Source organism: Corapipo altera, unplaced genomic scaffold (assembly GCF_003945725.1).
Source record: "Corapipo altera isolate COAL_440 unplaced genomic scaffold, ASM394572v1 48b, whole genome shotgun sequence".
NCBI lineage: Eukaryota > Metazoa > Chordata > Aves > Passeriformes > Pipridae > Corapipo > Corapipo altera.
Genome location: NW_020884884.1, coordinates 3,643,108 through 3,665,975, shown reverse-complemented (window position 1 = coordinate 3,665,975; position 22,868 = coordinate 3,643,108). Strand labels below are relative to the sequence as shown.

The 22,868-nt window shown below is 43.2% G+C and overlaps 2 protein-coding genes across 11 annotated transcripts in view; one reads left to right on the top strand and one right to left on the bottom strand.

Annotated features, from left to right (window-relative positions):
- The window catches only part of KCTD3 (potassium channel tetramerization domain containing 3), a 25,935-nt gene extending 24,528 nt beyond the window's left edge, over positions 1–1,407 (top strand). For 2 of the 3 annotated variants that reach the window (XM_027641260.1, XM_027641259.1), the window contains exon 18: positions 42–624. In XM_027641260.1, coding sequence (XP_027497061.1) covers positions 42–624 — 583 coding nt within the window. Of the gene's footprint in view, positions 1–41 lie in introns of all 3 variants that reach the window. The other variant, XM_027641258.1, reaches the window with a different exon arrangement.
- A 548-nt stretch (positions 1,408–1,955) lies between these two features.
- The window catches only part of USH2A (usherin), a 379,301-nt gene continuing 358,388 nt past the window's right edge, over positions 1,956–22,868 (bottom strand). For 4 of the 8 annotated variants that reach the window (XM_027641249.1, XM_027641252.1, XM_027641255.1 and 1 more), the window contains 9 exons: positions 14,457–14,666; positions 13,035–13,273; positions 12,265–12,482; positions 10,226–10,402; positions 9,158–9,241; positions 7,056–7,300; positions 5,360–5,431; positions 4,561–4,791; positions 1,956–2,262 (listed from right to left, as the gene is read on the bottom strand). In XM_027641249.1, coding sequence (XP_027497050.1) covers positions 2,173–2,262; positions 4,561–4,791; positions 5,360–5,431; positions 7,056–7,300; positions 9,158–9,241; positions 10,226–10,402; positions 12,265–12,482; positions 13,035–13,273; positions 14,457–14,666 — 1,566 coding nt within the window. In that variant the 3' untranslated portion in view covers positions 1,956–2,172. Of the gene's footprint in view, positions 2,263–4,560; positions 4,792–5,359; positions 5,432–5,936; positions 6,040–7,055; positions 7,301–9,157; positions 9,242–10,225; positions 10,403–11,027; positions 11,096–12,264; positions 12,483–13,034; positions 13,549–14,456; positions 14,667–22,868 lie in introns of those variants that run through there. The other 4 variants (XM_027641251.1, XM_027641254.1, XM_027641256.1 and 1 more) reach the window with 4 other exon arrangements.

Sequence of the window (22,868 nt, the reverse complement as noted above, 5' to 3'; positions counted from 1 at the left end):
AACATCTGCTCTTCTTGCCTTGGTTGTTTATATTTTTGAAGCCTCCAATTGCAGCACCATGAAACAATCCACGAAACTGCCACATATGGTTCTGTGAGGCCATACAGAGAAAGCCCTCTCCTGGCAAGAGCAAGGCGGACAGAGAGCTTTCACAGTTACCGGGACTTCCAGGCTTTTAACTTATCCAGCAAAAGCCCAACAGAAAAGGCAGCTGCTGCAAATGGAAATTCAAGCCAGACAGAGGCCAGGAAAGCAACAGCTGAGGGCAGTGCAGCTGAGAGGAAGGCAGTCCTGTCAACAGCATTTGAAGTGCGAGGCACAGGCGTGACAGATGCAGGTGGGTGTTGCAGTGCAGAGGTTCACCGTCTGCCAGAGAATTCTCTGGATCTCAAAAGAAGAGGACCAGAAGAGGAGAGTGAAGCCAAAGCAGAAAGCAAAAAGAAAATGGGATTTGAAGGAGCTGGTTTCCTGGGAAGGAAGAAAGTGCCTCTCCCGGCCTCTGCACCAGTCCTTGCGGAAGGTGGTCCTGAATTACCTGGTGCAGCTTCTCCATCACCTACAAAGACAGCTGCTTCACCGCGTCACCGGAAGAACGACTCATCCTGCCAAGACTATGGCTTGTGAAAATGGGACTGGTGGCAAAAATGAGGTGCAGGTGCCCTCTGGCTGGTAGCAGGCATAATATTACGTGTTGTGGGTTGTTTCTGGAATGGGATTTTGTTCTGATACCAGAATAAAAATTGTAAGGTTATGAGAAAGTACCTGGCTGCTGCCAAAGCTTTGAAGGGTCATCCACATCAACATGTGGCTTTATGTAATGCTCCAAAATGTAGTATGGTACTTGGTCCAAAATAATATTGTGCATTCTTGCGTAAATGTGGTCAGGCATGTGATATGTTGTGATTATTTTTGTTTTGGGAAGGGAGGGTGCTAAAGGAAAACTTGGTTGCTGAGTGGAAGATGCCTTTTAGATGCAGCCACACATTGCTCTGCAGAGCTGCTGCTGTCTTGGATAGATTTTGCCTAATTCACAGGGCTGTCTCTGTAGTCTTGTTTTATGAATGGGATCATTGCTCTGTATGCTGCTGTCTGATATCTGAAATGTTTTGTGCAGGTTAAGGAGGAGGCTATTCAAAATAGCATATTATTTTGCCTCTTAGTCCAAATAAATTGCCAGAGGAGTGTTGCTTGTGCTTTCTGAAAATGTGCACTATCAGATGATGGGTTTTGCTGTTTGTGAATGAGAGAATGCATAAAATATTCTTGACAGAATACACAGAACTGGCAGGCTCTTGAGGGCTTCCTTGTCACTTTCTCTGGGAAAAGGACAGAGATGAATATGGGAATAGGTTTACTGTCATGGTATAATAATTCTCAATTACAAGTGCCTTGACATGATATTTCCTACCTGTGTTGCACTGGCTGCTTGTTGTTTGCTCCTTGTTTACTGCGGATGGTGAACAAGTTTTATTGCCTGTAGAGCAGAAGGGAAGGGTGTGACAGCAAGTGTTCAACAGGGAGTGTCTTAAGAGGTTTTCTACCTCTGAAAAAGCATGCTTGGAGTTAAGCATTAATTAATGGCTTGTTTTGTTTTTTTTTTTAACTTGAGCCGAGAGGGTGGGGAAGAGGGAGTGAGAGAACACAAAGGCTGAAGCAACTTCATAAGAATTCCTTCACTGCTGTTTATTCATCTGTGCATGAACAAAATTTTGTGATGGAGCTTTGTCAGGCCAGGAGAAAACATGGTTATCCTGCCATGCAGGCCCCTTTTAGCCACACGCTGTTTTTTGGACACATAAAACACTTTTCATTACCAAACATGCTGCCCCCCATCACTGCCTGCCCCACCCCTACAACCCTCCTCAACTGTGAAAGCTAGATGAGAGACAAAGATGAGAGCCTCTACCTTCACAGTCTTTTACTAATGTATGACTGTTCTCTTACCTTATGAGGTGTCAGTGCTAACACACAGTTTTTATTATATAGTGAAATAGATGGTGAAAAAAAGGCCAACTTAGCCTCCCACCTCCCCTCCCCAAAAACCAGTTTTATCTTTTAACTCCTGGGCATGAGGTGGGGAAGCAGCAGCCCTGTGTCTGGCCCTGAAGGCCATGCATGCTGCTTTTGGCAAGTTACCCACTTTCCATTTCCTAGAAAAGGTGGTTTTGTTCTTCAGAGGTGGGTGTCAGTGAATGTGGTGTGCTCCTTGGTGACAGTGCTGAAGCCTTTGATGACATTGGCAAGATCTTCTTCATCTACATACTGTTAGGAAGGGGGAAAAGAAGAAGCATGTTAACCAAAGCTGTACCAGGCTAAAGGTGATTCCTTCATTTCTCTTTCCTCCTACCCCCTTAAAAAATGGTTCTGAAATAGATAAATAAGTGTGTATTTCTAATGTGTTCCCTTTCCTTCCAGTATGAGGTAAGAACCTAAAGCATTCAAGCACCTGAATCCAAACCAATTAGATTTTCATAGTAAGCAGTAAGTTAAGAAAAATACAATCAATTACTCTATATATCTGCCAAATGGTAAATGAAATAGTGCTTGTTGTAGTGTACTGAGGAACTTGTGAGATATGAAAAGACAAAAATACATGTTTACATTTTTGTTTTGGGTAACAACCATACCACACAATTTAGGTAAGCTTTTGTTTTCAAGGGAGGGTCTGAGTTTCTTACAATTGCACTCCTGCTAATGCCTTGAGCCATGGAAAGAGTTGAAAGCAGCAGAGAAATAAACTATATCGATAGCATAAATAGAACACCAGCAGTGTTACTGCAGAGAGGTGTCCTGGGCCACTACAGCCATTTAGTACATTGGTTTGCAACCTGGACAAAGAGGTAAAAAAACTTGCCGCTATTCCTAAGCTACTGAGCGAAACAGAGAGAAGAACTGAGTGAAAAACATTGCAGGAGGTTTGCAAGAGAATACCTGAGCCACACAGGAGCAGAGGCTTGGGTTCAGAGGAATGTAAAGCAATGTACAGAGGGTAAAAAGAATAACCCATCTCTGTATGTATAGCTGCTCATTTGATAAAGTAGATGAGCTCAGGCTGTCAGGGTTTGCCACCGCAAGGGAGAGAAAGTTTTCTTTCTGCTCCTGCCACTTATGAAACTCACTGGAGTATTTTTAAATACTTCTAACATGCACATGGGGGGGTTGCAAGCTAAACCAAATCATGATGTCAGCCCAGGATAAGTGGATAGAGCAAGAGCTTCCTCTCTCAGCAGCAGGAAGCTGTTCTTTTGGCTAATGAGATCATACAGAGGTACACTCTGGGTGAGTTGTTAGTCCCCAAGGAATTAAATCACAAGGATGTAATAGCTCTGAGAAAAGGGCAAGGCTGAGTCATGATACCACTAAATTGGGAAGTCCATGAGCTGCAGAGTGCAGGCTGAAAGTTAACCTGTACTCACAGGGGGTTTGCGTAGAGCTAAGTTATCACTACGTTCTTTCTTAAGCCTTATGAGCTGCCTTGGTCCTGCTGTTATGGCAGTGATGGTACCAACACCCCTGTACTGGGGTATGCCTGTATGTTCCAGCCCTTCCAGCTGTTTGGTGTACTGAAGATGAAAGCCTAAGGAAGCTGCTTGGATTTATGTGCCAATCCTTCTCCCATTCACTTTGCATTTTGGGCAAGATTCACTCACTAACTGCACACTCCATCTAACTTTGTTACTACTTCACAGGCTCTTCAAACCCATTCTGGCTCCTTTTTAGGAACCTTATTATTCAGCTTTTTCAGGGAGCAAACACTTATGTCTTGCTGACTCCTGAACCTTCTCACACATTTGGTCAGGGAAGAGTAGAAACCAGGCTAGGGGCAGAGAAGAGTGGAAGTTAAAAGCCTGTTTCCTGGTGCCAAAGAGGAAAGGAAGTTGTCACTCTCCTTGACTTGAGAATCATCACTTTTTGTATGTGTGTTCAGATGCCTGTTGCTGATGCTGGCTAGTCCTGTCCTCTTCTAAATTAAAAGAGGGGTAATCTGCCTGCACCCCTAACCTCATTCTAGTCTCATGTGGGCAGAGTTTGAAGTCATTTGTCGTACATGCCAGAAGACCTGAGTGTTCATGTGATCTGTGTTGTCACTCAGCAGAGTACAGAGAGCAGGTCTCACCAGCAATTGACAGAACAGGAGTCCCTTGAACACAAGCTCCTACCTCTGGCACTAAATTTACAAAGGATGCCAAGACATCCCACCTCACACATTTCTCTGCTGAAATGCAGAGAAAGAAAAGCCTGTGAGTTGACCAAATAGAAGGGAATTCTTCAAGGTACATATTCTTGGTAGACCATGGAGTTCACAGTTCAATGGGAACCATAGAGAGATGTGTGTGGATCCCTTCAATCCTGTAAGAGCAGTGTGTGATCACCTGCGGCTCCAGAAGAGAGCAGTAAACTTGAAGAATTTTGAGGATCTAACCTATGACCGTGACCTTCTAGGCCTTTTGGCTGTGTCTTCAGCAACTTTTGATATTTGGACCTTTTCATGATTCTAACAGAACAGACAAATCTGGCAGGTGATGCACAACAGCATCACAGAGGAGCAGGAGTCCTTACCAAGCCACGACCAGCAGTGCGGTGATTGCGAAGAATGGCATCCCAAGGCGATTCTTCAAAAGTCTTTTTGTCATAGAGGTTGAGCAGCTGGCTGACACTGCGGTGGAGAGAGGCTTGGGAATACGTGCGACTTAGCTGGCTCTGACTTAGTCTCCTTCCCCCAGGTGTGATATGGACACTGCGGCTGCTCATGGGAGAACCAGCTCCTGGAATTTTTGTATCTGCTAGTCCCTGCAAGAAAATAAATAAAAAAATTAAAGGCATGGTATTAAATACTTTACCTGAATAAAAACAAAGCAGGAGTGGAAGAGAACAGAGAAAACTGTGCTTCAAAAATCATGCAGTTATAAACAGAAGAAAAAAAAATGGAGCTTTCCCCATTGTGGACAATCATATCATGAAAAAGAAAAAGAACCAAACAAACACAAAAACCCCCCCAAACCCAACCAACCAAAAACAACAACAACAACAAACACCCAAAAAGAAAAACAAACAAAAAAAAAAAATCCAAAACCACAAACCAACACTGCAAACCAGGACTTTTCCTGATTTTTTTCCTTCTTCCTATTTTTTTTTTAAGTAGCCAACAAGCAGAGATCCAAAGATTTTTTACTACCAGAATGATAGCCCAAACTTGCACAGCAAGGGGATGTTAGCAGACTTTTTCAGTTATCGTGACAAGGGGAAAAAACATTCACCCACCAGGAGAAACATGCACTGTCAGATGCCTTTTGTTGCATGCTTATTGAGTCATCTGACACATCACACATCTTGCAAGTCTGCAAGCTAATGACTCTACCTCAAAGTGCATTGTGTATCTTTTGAGAGTGACACTGCTTGATGAATTGGATGTGTCAGCAATAGTCTCAAACTGAGATTAAAGAGAGGGAGGAAAAGCATTAAGGCAGGGCAAGGTGCAATGCAGGTGTACCTTACAAAGGGTGCGAATTAGCTACAGCTCTGTGAGGGAGAGCAATGTAGCAAGGACATGGGGGAGTAGGGGAACTGGCAAAGATCAGGCACTTTTTAACTTTTAAGTGGTCATCAAGTACTGTGTGGGCAGCCAGCATTGCTGGCCACATGACCTCACTAACAACTGTAAAACACAAGCGATTTAGCCACTCCATTGTAGCTCTGTCCTAACTTCTCAGATTAAGTCCTTCAACTGATGCACTGTAGAATCTTCCTTCCTATTAAGTCCATGAGCTTCTGGAAAAAGAGAAGGGAAAAACAAAATAGAAAATAAAGGAAAGGGCAGGAACGTGAAAGGGAATTGGGCAGGCATGCCAACAGCAAAGACATTTTAAAGTCAAGAGGAACAACATAACATGACAGACTGTAGAGGAAAAGGAATCAAAACCATGAGATAAAAAAAAGAAGTTTCTTATGCTCTTAGCCTTTGCCAGGAGAAGGGGCACACTGGAAATCCCATTGTTTCCAAGAACTCCTTGGTTGAGGCACAGATGCAGCATCTTGGCACTGAGACAAGAAGGAACAGAATGCGTGAAGGATGCAGGAGTCACTATCCTGCTTGATGGCACTCACAGGAAAAAGAAGCTGAGAAGTGACAAGAAGAATCATCTCACGGCCTGTGCCTGGGAAGAAGCGTGGAAGTGGAAGGCACGGCTGTTTCTATTCTCAGTCTCATAACAATTTCCATATTCCTTTTGTTTTGCTTTTCCTCAAGGGGTAGGATAGCACTACTACTCTGCTATATGATGGAACATGGTTTTTATGCATTCTTTTTCAGAATTATAATTTGTCATGATAAAGATCACAGAAAACCTTCCTCTTTATCACTCCCCAGCAGTCTTCCTCCCACGTCTCTGGTGGTACCACCATGGGTCTGTGTGCACAGATGCACACATGCATTTTGTGAAGGTCCTTAGCTTTTTCCCTGATTGCTCTCTCTCTCTACTCCAAACCTTCCTGGCATGCGGCTTGTCCTAGAGCAGTCCAGCTGGGTGGTGGATGGATACCTGAAAGAAATAGAGCCTCTCCCCAAGTCCTACTTTTGCAGACATATCTCATGAATACCAGACAAAAACTGTCAGATTGATCCTGGTTAGCCATCCACAGCAGGCAGTGGGGAACACATGAAAAGTTCCTCTGAAAAGCACATTTTTTCACCTACCTTCTCACAGCATGCCAAGGACTTTTTAACTCTATTGCAGATGTCAGCTAACATGAGGTGAGAGCAGTGGCTTTGTATTTTCTCTGACTCCAGATTCAAAGTTTGTCTTTGGCATCAGAAGCATTTCAGGACCTGAAAACCAGGTGCCATACGGCTCTGTTTAGACTATGCACCTGTAGCCTGGCTCTCAGTGCCCATGTAGCACCAGACAGTCCTTTTCCTACACTGGACAGCCTCCATTTGGTAACCAAACGAGCAATAAAATAGCAGAAGGAGGAATAAAAACTCTTGTGTGTGTGTTTGGGGGCCATATAGAAATATAACATTATGGATACACAACACTGTATTTTGGCAAACGTACCGGGTGGGTTTCACCTGATGAATACACACTCATTGGTGATGTTCTTTTCTGGAGTGGAACTAAAGGAGGCCTGTCTCGTGCATAGGGTTGCTTTCTGACCTTCCTTTGAAGAATTAAGGAGAGAAGAATAGCCAAGAGGATCAAACCTAGAACTACCATCAGCACTGCAAACCACAACTCATTGTAGAATTTTGCATGTTTAGATTCTGCTTTGTCCTTCTCTCCAGGTGTTGTCAAGATCAGACCTGTAAAAAGAGGGATTAGGGGAGAAAGGGAATGTTATTTCAGAAAGCATTTAACAATATGCTATCTCTTTCTCTACTAATAAATTAGGCAGAAATTTAAGTAATTTTGTAGTCATGTGCTTTTTTTGCACTTATGTTCAAGGTGGCATAATGGTTCAATATGCTCGTAGGCTATAATAAAAATCTTACTACCCTCAAGAGACCCTGCTTAAAGTTCTGGCATTGCTGCTTAGGCTGGAAATCACCACTGCATCAGCAGCTCTTCCGAAAGAAGGTGGTAGAGGTGGAATGTGAGGAAAAAAGGGTTCTCCAAATAACCTTGAGTGGAAATGACTATGGTAATTTCAGAGCAGTACAGAGGACATTTGCTCTAGAACTGTGTAGTGGCAATTAACAAAAGAGGGGGGGAAGGCTTAACTGAAATAAGTGATACATTAATATAAAAGCAAAGAACATGAAACATTTTTCTCCTTCCCCCTACCTGTTAGAAAAAAACAGTCAACTTGGTTGGCTTTGCTCATACACAACACAAGTGTAAGAAATCTCAGTGACAAGATTTCCTGGTTATTTGCAATCCTACATTCATTTCCAGACTCTTGGCTAAGGAATTTCCATCACCTTCACTTGCAAGCCTCCTCAACAAGTTGCCTATGGTGCTGATAGAGCTTGCAGTAGACTATGGGTACAAGCATCAATCAAAAGAACAAAGGGGCAGAGTGTGGAAGGTGTTGGATGCAGAGCAACTGGGAACATCTTATAATGACTTTACAGCAGCCTTGCCTGAAATTCTGCAGGAGGATGGAGTGAGAACATGAAAAGTGTTATAAGGGAAATGCAGAGTAAAGAGTAATTGCAAAGACAAGACAGATCTATTTTAAGAAACCAAACAAGATGCAAGTCAGAAAGAACTTAATTAATTAAACTCAATATATCATTTAGAAATGGTTCAAACTTAGCTTTGCTTCAAAGAAAACTAAGGAGTTAAAAAACTTTTACTGGAACTCTTTACTGTTAGGCATTTACTACTTAATGGACAAGAAGTGACTGAGATGTCACCACACTTCCACAAAACAGGCAAAAGCCTCATGAACAGAAGGGAAATGGCAGGTGTTATAAACTGGGTCCTGACAATATCTTGTATGACATTCTCATAAACTGGCTAGTGGAACGAATCCCAGGTGAAACTGCTGGTTGGTCATAGGAGAGGAGCAGGTGCATATCCCTTGCTGGGCTGGGCTGGATGCAGGGAGGAGAAAGGATATGTATTCTCACTGTCAAACTGAGGGAGAACTTTGGAGGACAGGATTGAAATTCAGGATAATCTGAATTTGGAAATAAAATCTAGAAGAGAGCAGATTCTATTTAGCAGGAAAAAGCACAACATTTTGGAGCACTATATTTATGTAAAAATAAAAGAAAAATATTACATGTATGGAGAGAGGATCTGAAGCTAATCATGAGAGTTGTCCCACCCCTGGAAGTGTCTGAAGCCAGGTTGGAAGGGGCTTTGAGCAACATGGTCTAGTGGAAGTTGTCTCCCATGGCAAGGGAGTTGGAACTAAATGGACTTTAAGGACCCTTCCAACCCAAAGCATTCTATGATTCTATGATAACAGTTGGACTCAATGACCTTAAGGTCCTTTCCAACCTAAAGGACTCAACAGTTCTATGATGTAAAGGAACACAAACCCATCCATGGCAAAACCACATATTATCTACATACCTCATACAGTAAGGCACTAAGGAATCCTCTGATCTTGCAATGAGATGCCATCCTGCCTGTCATGCACTAATATCAAATTTCTAGCACAAAAACATAAAATGAACTGGTGCTAGGTAATTTATTCTCATATTTACCAACTCCATCTCCAGCGTTGTATTTGATTACTGGTGTCATGGCACTCCCTTCATCAGTGATGCAGGTCACTTGAAACAAAAAAGCTGAGCAAAAAAGGTTAGAAAATACTGTCAGCAGCAGAAATAAAAATTCTATAGGTGCTGCTTTTTCACCATGATCCACCAGCAGAGCTGGACAAGTCTGAGAAAAAACAAGGCAAGTATAGCACATAACCCACCATAATGCACCTGAGTCCCAGACCAGAGCCTCACAATCCTTTATATAGGGGTATTGAAATTCTAAACTATGAAACATGGCAGATCATGGATAATCACCATAATGATGTTGCTACAAAATATGTTCTTCTTTCACCACTCAATCCTCTCTCTTCCAGTGTAACTGGCAACTTTCAATTTATTTATCGTTTTGCCCTAAATCCCTAATGCTTCATTCATGGCTGACACAAACATGTTAAGAACATTTCAGTTCGAAAAAAAATAAAATTATTAGCACCACTGCAGTAATCAGGATGGTAAAAAGTAGATTACAAAATCCTTTGACAAACAGAACCCCTTAAAAACAGAGAATGGGTTTTTTTGTGGTTTTTTCTTTTTATTCTTCCCACACACACACATTGACAGTTTCCTTGTATTTTAAAGACTGAAAATTTCTAAGAGAAACTGCATTTCAAAACATGACTGATTCCAAGAGCTACTGACTTAATTTGATTCAAATGAAAATCCAAACTTCAGTCTTTTCTGGAGCTGAGGATTTCTATGTATTTCCCAGACTGTAGCCCTGAAGGGTGGAGTTGCAACAGAGCTCCAGGATTTGGGAAAGCTCAACCCTCACAATGAGCCAGAGCAGTCTCACCCAGTCAGGTGTAATGTTTAAGAGGAAGTTTAGCTCCATGGATTTTTTTTTTTCAAGCATCTGCTTAGATGCACATCAGAGCACCTGTAGTAAACTCCTACACTCTTAGCTTGGGACTGCAATGGAGAGTTTTTCTCAAATTTTAGCACGCAATAATATTCATTTAGCTCAACAGACTTTTCATAGAGAGGAAGCTGTAGGAAACTGAAACTGACTTTTGTCAGATGTCCTTGGCAAATAGAGCTCAGTGTCGAAGCCACTGTAGATGCGCTGCCCACTCTCAGTCACCGCGTACTCCTTCAGGCGGCCGTTCAGCACGAACGTGCGACTCCAGTCTATGTGGATGGTAGATAAATTGCTGACAACAGAGAATGGAGCCATGTACCGAGGTGCTGCAAGAGAAGGAAAAAAGATAATTTCTAGCCAACAGGCTAGAAATGATTCAGTGACTGAGTTACACCGTGAAAATACAGAGGGTCTCCATGATACAAGCTCTGTGTCTCATGCCCTCCCTTTCTATCTCAGATACATGTGTATGATTAGGGGAGATACAAGGAGAAAAGACAAAGCTGCTGTAGCATGCCAGTTTCTGCATTGAGAAAGCAGAAATATCTCATATCTTGAAAATAAAGATCTAGAACTCCCTCCCTTCACCTTCATGTATGCGGGACAGACACTAAAACTGTATAAATTAAATTCCAGTTTAAGGTGGGGGACAGGAAGATATGGGAGGATGTGCAAGCTTGACTGCAGCAGGTTGTGCTGTGGGAAGCCAACTGCTAAGCAGGGGGCTCTCTTCCAATCCCCAGAAACTGCCAAGATTATCTTTAACACATGCACATACATGAAAACAAGGGGTTTCAGAAAAGCAAGAACAGATGGCATATAGACAGAAAAGAAACCCAGAACTCACTTCAGGGAGGAAAAGTTCACCAGTTGGGCTCAACAGCTTGCTGATAAAAAACTTCATTTAAGCTTGAGGTGGTCCTTTCTTGTGGTATTGCCATTAAGCCATCTGCCCCATATATGATGCTTTGTTCATAAGAAAGCTGCTTGTCCAGCTTCACTTTGCTGCTAATTGCCCACTGTCACTAAAGCAAGCCTTCCAGGCAAGAGGAAGGAGACAGACAGAAGGACTCTGAAGACAGGGTGTGAAGAAGTCAGCAAGGCAAGAAAAGCAAGATTGAACGAAGAGGGCTGTGGACCTAGTAGGTGTGTCTCACCAGTTCCTTATGAATTTTGTCCATTTAAAAATCATAATCATGTTCCAGCCTTTTAGTTTGCAATTTAATAAAACCCAGCTTTTGAGATAAGGACCTTTCTTTTGTTTGGTTTTTTTACTTTTGTTTTCAGTGGTGACATGAAAGAAAATCTGGGCCTGTTCCACCTGAAATTTTCAACTAAGGATGTATCAGATACATTTTTAGTAATTACTTGCAGAACTACTAAATGATGCAAAAGGGATCTTCAGAAAGGTGATTCTGAAATCCTGACATGAGATTGTATGATAAAAAGTGAATATCTTCTTTGCCCTGACCTGACAGACTGAGGTGAAATGCCCATCTCATCTGTTATGGAACGACTCTGGCTACAGCACTATAGATCTTTTCAATAAAAGCTGATGTTATACTACTACAAATGCAGTTTTGATGGCAAAATCTATTCTGCCTGTAGGCACAGGCCCTGCATCCTTAATTTCCATGCAGATCACCACATGGCCTTAAAGCACTGCCTGTGGTAGTTAGATAGCAATGCATTATTAATTCAGTGTCCACAAGGATCCTATCATTCAGATGACATCCAAGGAAAGCTCCTAGCAGGAGTGTGGCATGAATTAGGACAGTAAGATTGTTCCTGAAAAGAATCACCAGCTCTCTTTCAAGATCTCCACTTTTCCAAGGTATTATTTATGACAGTGTATTTATTACTACACCTCACCCTTCTGGTAATACTTGAACATTTTATGTTCTGCAGCTTTGCTGCCCATTTTCAGTAAAATAAAAGGTTTCCACTCTCCCAAGATAGAGGAGGTGACATCAGATGATGAGTAGAGAAATGTTTTTGAAGGTAGGAGCAGTTAAGCCCCAGAGCAGAATTTCAATGACATGCTGCAGAGACACGGTGACCAGGGACATGGAAGAACAGGTTTCTGGGGACATCATCTTCCACAGAGGAGGGGAAGTCATTTGGCTCTAGGCAGCCCCAGGCCTCAGAAACAGGTATCGCTGATGGCTGAACCATTTCTCATACTCACGCTCTTTTTCCGTGGTGAAACCAATCCATTCAGAGGCGCTGCTGCCAACAGAGTTGTAAGACACAACTCGCAAGTTGTAAGTTGTGTAAGGCTCCAGGTTGGACACATTGGCACTCTGTCCTTTTCCTGTGTACTTCACCTCAGTTGGGCCAGGGCTGCAAGCCTTCACTGCTGGCTGTAGGTTCAGAGGACATGCCATATACACATGGAGCTCGTAGCTGAAGAGAAAGTTGAGATTTTGATTAATAAAAAGCCTTAATAATGTAACAACCAATCATACATTTCATGCTATTTGCTGTCCGTCTGGCTACTGGAGAAAAAAATGGACTTGATTCCAGTCTTTCTCTTGGAGATTTTGATCCTAATGGTAGGATAACTGAGCAATTGTGGTTGTAAGTCACACTTACAAGGAAACTCTTGATGTCTGTTACATTTTGAAAATCAGGATTTGCCTAAGTAACTCCTGGATGCAGCTACCTCTTCACTGCAGTTGAACTTACAACTTCTTGGCTGTGCAAGCACAGCCATCAGACAATCACCTCCACTCACAACATCTCATCCTTTCCACCTTCATCCTCCGCAATATCCTGCTCAGGAGCAAAGCAATCATTGCATGTAAACACTTCCCAGATGGTATTCAGGCCACAGGGAATATCACCACCAACATGGTGAAGAAGGAGCACGGCTGCCACAACTGTCCAGTGCTCTCAGTCCTGCGGTTCCAGCTCAAATTGTTCCACCACCACCTCTAGCTGAGTGGCAGCTCCTACCTGGTTACAATGCCATTGGGTGACTGAGGGGCACTCCACTGGAAAGAGGCGTTCCTGGAGGTCACAGTGCGGATCTGCGGGGGAGGCTGCTCTGAGGGTGGAGCCGGCTGTGTGGTGAATTGAGCCATGGGTCCTTTGCTGCAACAGTTGAAGCAGGTGCAGGCCTCCACACCAATGGAGTATGTGGTAAAAGGTTTTAGTCCATGTATTGTCTGCTGGGTGGCAGTCCCTTCTGACAGCTATAAAAATTAAGAGGGAACTTGTCATGGCTTCAAGCACCACAAGTACTAAATAAGAGTTATGGAGGTGAATCAACTCCAGAAGACAGGCAGAAGATTCTACATGTTCTTTAATCTGACATTAATGCAGCTGTTGTGAAATGTTGGGAACTCTGCATTTTTCCCCCATTATGAAGTTAAAGGGCACTCTTCAAAGGAAAAGACTCTGCCATCAGTGGCCTCACAGACGTCTTGAGTTGAGCTGTGACCACTGTATGTCAACTGCAAATGTCATTCTGAGGAACAGAGAAACCAAAAACCATTAAAGAGAGACTCTGGGATAAGTGGTACTGAAGCAAAAAATAAATTAATGTGGAACATAGCTCCATGATAAGCGTGCTAGCAAACACTCATGCATATCCCACAAGCTTCCTCAATGTGGATATAGGAGACAGCACTGGGCAGTGTGATACCAGTGTGTCTGGTGGGTCAATTTACTCATAGACAGGAGAATGCGCTCTCTGGTAGGTACCTCTAAGTCGAGGGCCAACATGATGCCTCTTTGCATTCACACAATGCATGAGCCATGGTGCTGGGCAAGCCTGTTACGAAACTCTCCTATGCTGAACAAGGGAGATCTGGCAGTTCTGGCACAGGAGCTACTGCCCTTGTTCTGAAACTGCTCACAGGGACTGACACTTCACCTTGTTGCCGTACTCATTTGTTGGTATAGCTTTTTAAGTCAAAGAAATAAAAATATGTAGAAAACACCAATGAGGGGCAACATCTGCTCTCATTTGGCAGCATATGATTTAGCAGAGTTCAGCAAAAAAAAGGAAGGAAAGAGTCAAGCAAGCAAAGGAAAGCACTTGGTACTTATTGATGCCAGGAGCCAGAGTCGAGCCAGCAGCATGGCAGGTGTGAGGGAATGGAAATGGAAGGCCAAGCAGGCACCAGTGGGATGAACTGGCTGAATCAGACATGGACGCAGCCAACTGCACAAGAAGGAATAAATGGGTAATGTGAAATCAGTAGACAGCTTAAGCTCATGGACAGGATAGTGGATTGCAGAGCAGTCAACAGCGGGAGGCCAGGAGAGGAAGGCAGTCTGTGACCAACAGTAGCAGCTTGTAAGAACAAAATTGTTAAAGCTAGAAAATACAAGCTGGAACAGAAGTACAGAAACAGTGCTGACAATACTCACCACCACATCAGTCCCTCTGGTATCATTGGAAAACAGTCTGTAGATACTGACCACCCCATTAGGCTTAAGAGGGGGGTTGATGTTCACCACAGCCACAGTGGATGCCACTGTGTTGAAGAGGGGAGCTCCGAGGCCCTCAGGAGGGGCAGGGCCTGTCCGGCAGCGGGACCAGCTGCTCGATGTCCGGCCCACTGAATTTACTGACCACACCTTTGGCAAAAAACAAGGAAACTGTTAGCAGAGGACTCAGGCCTACAAAATATCTGTGTTTAGCCAGAGATGCTACTGCAGCTGTACTGACACTGAGTAAAACACAGTGAAATGATGCCCATGGAAAACGTCCCTTGATGGCCACCCAGCACCTGTGTTGACCCAGTGACTTTCTAACAGAAGAGTGGAATATTTTCCACCACCACATTTAGGGAAAGGAAGCCGAAGTCATGTCTCAGGCAGCGTGTGCTCCTGTGTCTCCTTCATACCTGATCTCCACACTACGAATTCCTACCACTGTCTGCGTCACAACATGCAAAGAATACTCCTGGAAGAGGTGTGATCAATAGGGATAATGTTCTCAAAGACATCTGAACAAAAATACTAATATCCAGTTGTGGCAGTTTCTCCCTTCTACACACTTCATATACACAGGCAGTCCTGGTGAATTCAGCCTAGCCGTGGCTGATACTTAAAAGTTACATTCACCTTGACTGAATCACACAAGCCAAACTCCAGTTACTCTTTAGAACAAGTGAGTTTTACAGGAACATCTTTCTCTTAAAAATATTAATGTATCAGTTATTTGGCAACATTTTCAGTAACTCATAATATAAATAAAGCCCACTGAAGTGTATAGGTAAGCCAGCCTCTTTCATTTATTTTTCACAACAACATTTGCTTTATTGCATGAGCACAAAGGCAATGGCTTCAGTTCCAAGATTTCAAAATTTAGCAGCTTGAATTAGACCTGATTAAAAACCACATGTCTCTATGAACTATGCCTACTGATTTTGTCAGCTACCCAAAACCAGAGTGATCTGCAGACTACATAAACTCAGCACTTATTAAACACACTCTCCAACAAATCTGCATGAAAATTAAATTTTGCTTTCATCAAGGACTGAATAAACATATGGAAGGATGTATAATCTTATTTATCAAAAAGCATTTGTATAATTAAACACGAATATCATAAAAGGTTGCCTTAGGTCATCATTTGCATGAGTAAGTAATTTGTCGAATGTCAGGTACAATAGACAGAATAGATGGATGTGTGAGCATATAGGGTTAAATTAGACTCAATATTAGCCAACCACATAGTGATCAATCAGAATGATAGATCTAAATGGCAATACAAGAGGACTGTCTGAGCGATTTTTAGTATAAGTATTCCTTAGTAAGCTTTCATGTCGAGGAGTTCTAACTACAGTAAAACACATTCTTATGTGATCTGTTCTGGGCAGAGATCCTGGGGAAGTGAATGGTGGGACTATGTCATACAAAGAAAAAGGAGATTGAGAAGTAAGAGGTCTTCAAAATTGACCCCAAATCTTTCCAGCTTGCAATATTAAGTTCCAAGACCACAGGACACTTCACAAGCAGCCTGGGGAAGGAAAAAGGATAAAAACAACTACTGTGGCTGTGGTTCTGCCAATTACAATCCGAAGCTCCTGCCTGATTCCATCAGTAACATACAGAACCATCCTAAGTATAGATGATGCCCTACAATAAAAAGTTCAGCCGAAGCACTTTTATTTTCAGTGAAATCTAATACATCTCTGTTGAGAACTTTTCATAAAGTCAAACTCTGTTCACTTTACTGCAGTAGGTCAAATCCTCTGTCTCAGTTCAGTTCCATTAGCTACAAAGATTTACTTACAGTCATTTATTTCAAGGGGCATATTTCTTTGTGGAAAGAATAAGCCACATATGGAAAGAGCAGCTCTGAATGTGGCACTGGCATTGGCTCAGCACTTACCTGAGCTCCAATGCTCCAGTTATATCCAGGTTGTGTCTCTAATGAGCATGGAGCGTAACAGTGTTGGACTTGACCTGCTGAGCAAGCTGCCCACAGCAAAAGTGAAGGTGGTGATGTAGGAACAGAGACTTCCTGTGTAGCACAGGAATTCAGCTTCAGAACAGGAGCTGAATTTTAGAGAAGAGAGGGATGCAAACACCTCATCTGGGAAGCAAATACCTCACTGAGGGTTGGATGGAGACACCTTCCTTCATTGATCCCTCTCCTATCATGGGTGCCTACACCTTGTCTTTCAGGAAAAAGTCTCAGTTCAAACCAACCAGGGCTTGCTCTTTCAAAACATCCCTCCCAGTCAGACACCTCAGCTGCCTGGCCCTTCAGTGACAGCACCCCAGGGCCTTGTCTCTGTTGTCCCCACCCCTGTGGTCACACCCACGCCAGCCCCGGGACAGTGTCCCCTGCTGTGATACACTGAATTACAGACCAGGGGCACAAGGCAGCAGGAGGGGCCTCTCCACGGTCCCCACACAATGCTGACACATACCAGAATTGGAAAGGCTTTAAACACAAACCCAACAGCACAGCAGTTGCCTTTCCATCATCTGCCCCAGGGCACAGCTGTGCTCTGGGGCACTGCTGCTCCTGGGAAAGGAGCATCCTTCCCCATCCCAAGCAGCGTGTGGTCCTCTCGTGCCACAGCGAGCGGTCCTCCTGTGCCACAGAGCTGGGAGATTTGTAGCAGAGTTGAGTCCTGCTGAGCTTGGGACACTCTGTTCCCCATTATCTCATTTGTTCCTGTATTTTGCACAGGGCTGACACGTACTTTGGAGGAAGTAAAAGAGCAAACTGAAGGGTTGAAATTCCTGAGTGTTTCTACTGTCATAGCAGCCCAGCCACCCCTGGGAATAACAGAGAAAAAGAAGGAAAATGACAGTGGGAATGCCCCATTTTGTCCCAGTGTTGATTCCCTCTTCCACAGCTGCACCCAGAACATTATTATCGGGTGCCAGCAGCTTTGAATTGCTTAAATAGAGATGAAGACCCATCCTGCCCTGAAAAACATGGACAAAATAATGGGATCATGATGTGCAGATGAGTGTGTGGCTGGTTTGAGCCCGGGAATTGGCTGAGTCCAGGAGAAAAGCAACAGTGATGCTTTTGGAGGAGTGCTGCTGCCTTCCCTCCTCCTCAGCATCCCAGTGCCCCGTACCAGGCACCATAGTTATGTGTTGGGAGCTGAGCTGAGGAAGGGATGTCCTGCTTCAGTGTTAGTAGGGTGGTGACAAGGACATGCAGATACTCCTTATCTGGCTGCTAATGCAGTTTTTATCTCCTCCCTTAGGTGAGGGACATGTGGTAAGGCCTCTTGTACTTGAGCAGCATTCAAAGCACTCTTCTGAGGTGATGGTGCTGTCCTGACACATTGCAGTCTGTTGTCACCTCATCACCAGGTTTGGGGTCATTAGTGTGGCTTGGGTTTCTAATAATAACCCTGTAAAAACAATCCAAATCCAGTGCAGCCTGGAGGAGACTGAGGGGAGACCTCACTGTGGTCTGCAGCTTCCTCACGAGGGGCAGCGGAGGGGCAGGCACCAACCTCTGCTCTCTGGTGAACAGTGACAGGACCCAAGGGAATGAAGCTGTGTCAGGGAAGGCTTAGGTTGGATATTAGCAAAACATTTTGCACCCAGAGTGTCGCGGTTGTCCTGTGCAGGACCAGGAGTTGAGACTTCAATGATCCTTGTGGGTCCCTTCCAACTCAAGATATTCTATGATTCTGTGTTCATCCCCTTCCATACTACAACTAAGGGGTTAAGAGACTTCTTCAGGAGGCAAGTAATTGAGGTTCAATCACATGCTCCAACGGAGGCAGTTAAGCCTGCTGCCTTCTGGAGTGAGAATGCCCAAGTGGATGATCCATCTTTGTTCTTGGGATGCTCCCAGTGATCCCTTTGGGGCTGTTTCACTTTGCATGAACACTATGAAATCAAGATTGACTGGGCAGAGCATGAGCAAGCAGGAGCAGACATGGTTCCCCAGCCCAACCTTTCCCTAGAGAGGTTGCAGGGGAGCTGAGGTTGAGGTCCGCACTGGTACCACATGCCTGTCTCTCTTGAAAAAAGGGCCAAGGTCATGGCCACATGTGCATGGGCCTGACAGACAGACATGCTCTGAGTGTGCCTGCTAGACAGACACCAGCTACTCAGCCCTGCCAAGACATACGTCCAGCAGAAAACCCCTAGGTGTCTGTGAATCTCTGTAACACCAGCTTCTGAGACAGCTGTGACAGCTAAACAGGACTTCTGAGGATCTAAATTCCAGATTTACACTGACCTAAGCTGGATTCCCTTAACTCCCTTTGCTTCTGCTCAACCATCTGTAAAAGGATGGATGGTTATAAAAATATTTCCCTGTGAGAATTGCTGTCCAAGTAAATCCTGGTCAGTGTTTGGAAACCCAGGGCAGTAAGTCCCCAGAACTGACTACAGATAGAAATGCTGGTGTTTAGCTGCTTCTCTGCATGAAGAAATGGGGCAGTATGGCAACAGAAACCACAATGAGGTTAAAATCAGATCTGCTAAAATCAGAGGTCATGGCTTCTCAAAAAGTCACCACACAACAGTCGTGGATGAAAGCTGTTGCCTGGCTGGCCTGGTTAAACTGAACTTTCACAATTTAGACTTTTGTAGAAAGCCTTTTGGGCTCACAAAAATCCTTTCTAAATTGTGATATAATCAGCACCAAAATATTTAACTGCATTCATACAGAAACATAAAGAGTTTAATAGGCAGCAGTATTACTTTCTTACAATTATAAAAGACCACACAGAAACGTGGGGTAAACAAGAAGCAGTATCTTAGGGATGTTTTGAATCACAAAACACAGCAGAAAGGCAACAAAAGTTTCTCGTATCTTCACTTTCTGAATATTCTGCTTCCAAAAGCATTAAGTCTGACATCATGCCGCATGGCTCAGCACCCTGCCAAAAGATGTGCTGCTGTTAATGGCTGCACTGACCCAAAAAAGCCAGGAGAGGGCTCCAAAATCAGCTAATGGGTTACTATTTAATGCTTTATCAATCTGCTGGCCCCTGGCCCAGACTGCACTTTGAAGTGGAGCCAGAGAGAGAAGAGAAGGGGGAAACCTCTCCGGAGACCATATATTCAGGGGACTGAAGAATTCCAGTTACAGGTAGCTAAGCCTGGCTTTTTTTCTATCATAAATGAGCCTTCACAGATCTCTGCTCCTGGAAGAAACCTGTGATCAGTTATTGCTCAAAATGATCACAGGACAACCTCAAGGTTCCTTGGCGTAGTAAGAAGGAACAAAACCTATGAGGAGTAGAAAGGAAATTTCTGAGAAGAGCAGGCTCACCTTACCATGGTGAGCCTGTTCAGGCTTAGTACAGCTAACAACTTCTCCCATAAGAGGAATAAGGGCAACAAAATCACAAAGGACCTTGAGCAAAGATAAAGAAAAATCATTTTATTGTAGATGCTGACAGTAGAAGAAGCCTATGAGATGACACCAAACCTGTCTGAGTTCAAAAAGGATTTGGACAATGCTCTTAGGCACATAGTGTGACTCTTGGGGTGTCCTGCACAGGGCCAGGAGTTGGACCCTTCCAATTCAGCATATTCTATGATTCTATGATTCTATTTTTCTATGATTCCTGCTGACTTCCCAGGTCAGGAAGAGCTGGGATACTCTGCATAGCGCAGAGTCCAGATGTTGTTCAGCCTTCCTGCTTGCAGGCCAAGGAGCTGATTACCAACCAGCACTGGCTCCTGGCTCCCACCATGTTCAACAGGCACTGTGCCTTGTACTGCTTCTCACTGCAGTTAATCTGCAGTCCCTCACAGCTGTCTCTGTGAGGGAGAAGATCTCAGCTCTGCATGTGTCAGCAAATTGCACTGAGTTCCTGCAGGAACTCAGAAAACAGCCTTTTGCCTTAAAAAGGTCTCATTAGTAAGTCACTATGCTTTGAGCACTGCATAGAGCTGTAGGCAGGTAGGGCTGTAAGTTCTGGGGAACCACAAGGTCAGACCTAGCCACCCCTTTCACACACGCACATATTCTACTCCTATGTGTAAGAGTCAGGTATGACTTGGGGCTCTGCCCTTAGGGTATCCATAGATGGCACACACTTGTGACTGCTGGTCTTTCCAAAAATGATTCAATGCTGTCACTGCTTGGTGTGTGCCAGGAAAGACAAATGGTAGCAGAGAGGAGTTTATACCTCTCCTCTCTTTCTAAAGCTGTTTCATGGAGGCCTCATAGACACAGCACTACTTTGAGACTTTGCTTTGAATTTCTTGACTCAGATTTGTTCAGTTTCTAACCCTACACTTATATAAATGCAGAGTTTTCACAGTGTAATTATTTTCCAAGATAGCAAGATATTTTAAGGGCATATAAGAAATGACATAATAAGTTCAAAAACACATCCCCCAATTTTTAGCTATGTTCAAACAACGATCTGCAAAAAAATTGAGGAGACCACAATCTTGGCTGGTTAAAATTGGAGAAAACCAAATGATCTCCCTTTCACCATCAGTTGCAGCATCCTTCACAAGTCTTTCTGAACTGACCGCTGTGCTGCCTGGATAATTTGGAGTTACTTATGCAACGTCAGCACAGCTTAGAGCACAAAGCTTGTCTACAGAAATCTAGCACTCAGCATTAGGATAATGTATTCACATCTGGGCACTGCAGTGTTGGGCAGGTATTAGCAAAGCAGAAACTTTCAAAAGTGGGTGCAGTCTATGGTGGACAGAACAAAGGCAAAGGAAAGAAAGCATCACATCCAGTCATGACCAGGAGCATGAGAAGGTAGTAAAGAAATGCGTGCTTTCCAAATGCCCCTCCTTGGATCCATATTTTCCCTCTTCAACATTTTTAGTATCCTTATGGAGGTCATAAACATATAATGGGATAGATTTTAGGTCCAGACTTCTAGCACTGTGATAATTAGAGCCTCTTAACATTGCTATTTATCTCCACTGTTCAAATGCTAATAATAAAACTACTAAACCCCTTCTGAGGAAGGGAAAGAGAAAGACCAAAGGAAAAACTTCGGGATTTAAATAAAATTATCAAATTGTAAAGGAAGTGCATTCCATACAACATAGTATAATGCCAGTAACTAATGAGAGATGTAAACAGGTTTAACTCTAAAAGAGAGAAAATTAAATAATTTGTTTCCTATGGGTATATAATGAGATAGTTACCAAGTTCCCATGAGAGAGATAAGCAGATATTAAAAGGTCTTTCCAATACCTGTAATGGCTAAGGGCAACAGCTAATTCAATAGATTCGATCAAAATCACCACTTCTTTCTCTGCTTCTGATTTATTACTTTGGCTGTAGTTAGTCATCACTCATTTTAGTTTGCTTTTCAGCAGTCATAAATTATGCCTCATAAATAAAAAGATACAATCAAGGAAATCATATCAAGTCATCTACAGCCCTGGAGTATATTTTCCCTTGGTACTCACACTAATGTCTTTTTAAAGGATAGCTTGCCATGATTTTGAATATGTCAGAATCACAATTTACTGAGAAGGGTCTTGCAAGAGTAGTGCTGTAAGAGTCTCATTGGTAATTCTGAAAGCCAAGAAATCCAGCCTAATATCCATATTTAATTTAATGAACAGAAATCAAGGTTTTGTTGCATCAACACACTTGAGTTTAAAATGGTGTTGACAAGAGAAACACAGTGCAGAAGTGGGGCTTAATGAACAAAATGGCCCTTCTCCCTACTGTATACCTTCTACTAGGGGAAAGGAAGCATATCATTTTGCAAAAGAGTATTTAGAATGGGTGTTATCATTACATCAGTGAAACAATATAGTTATGTCTGCTTTACTTTTCAAAAGCTGAGGTCAAGTTTGGTAGTCTAATGCTGATGTAGTATGAGAAACTCTCTTTAACTGGAAGCAGGAAGAGCAATGAACCCTGTAAGAAAAAGCAGGTTTACAAAACAACAAGTAGGTTATGGAAGAAAGAACTAGATTTTTCTTTTATGTCACTGCTGCATAGTGCATCTTTCTGTTAGAGAGATGGGAAGAAATGGGGAATTAAAACGATGAAGAAGAGCCATATATGAGGGATATTACAGATGGGTGACCATCACTAGTCAGCCAGAAAAACAGTTTAACCCCATTTTAAACTGCAGAACTCATTGAGCTGTTTGTAAGTAAGTAAGCAGCACAAACTGGAGCTCAGCCAACAATTTGACAGACAGGCTAGTAAACCAAGTGTCCTTCATGTCATCTCTGAAAAGTGACTAATAGGGCTAACATATTCTACACTCCATGTAGTTGGTCCTTCCTTAATATTCATGACTTCACACCCATTTTTTTTTCTCTTTATCTCTCCAAAGTCAGAATAAGATTTGTTTTTACTTTGAGAAGTCAAGACAGAGGACCCAAAACATG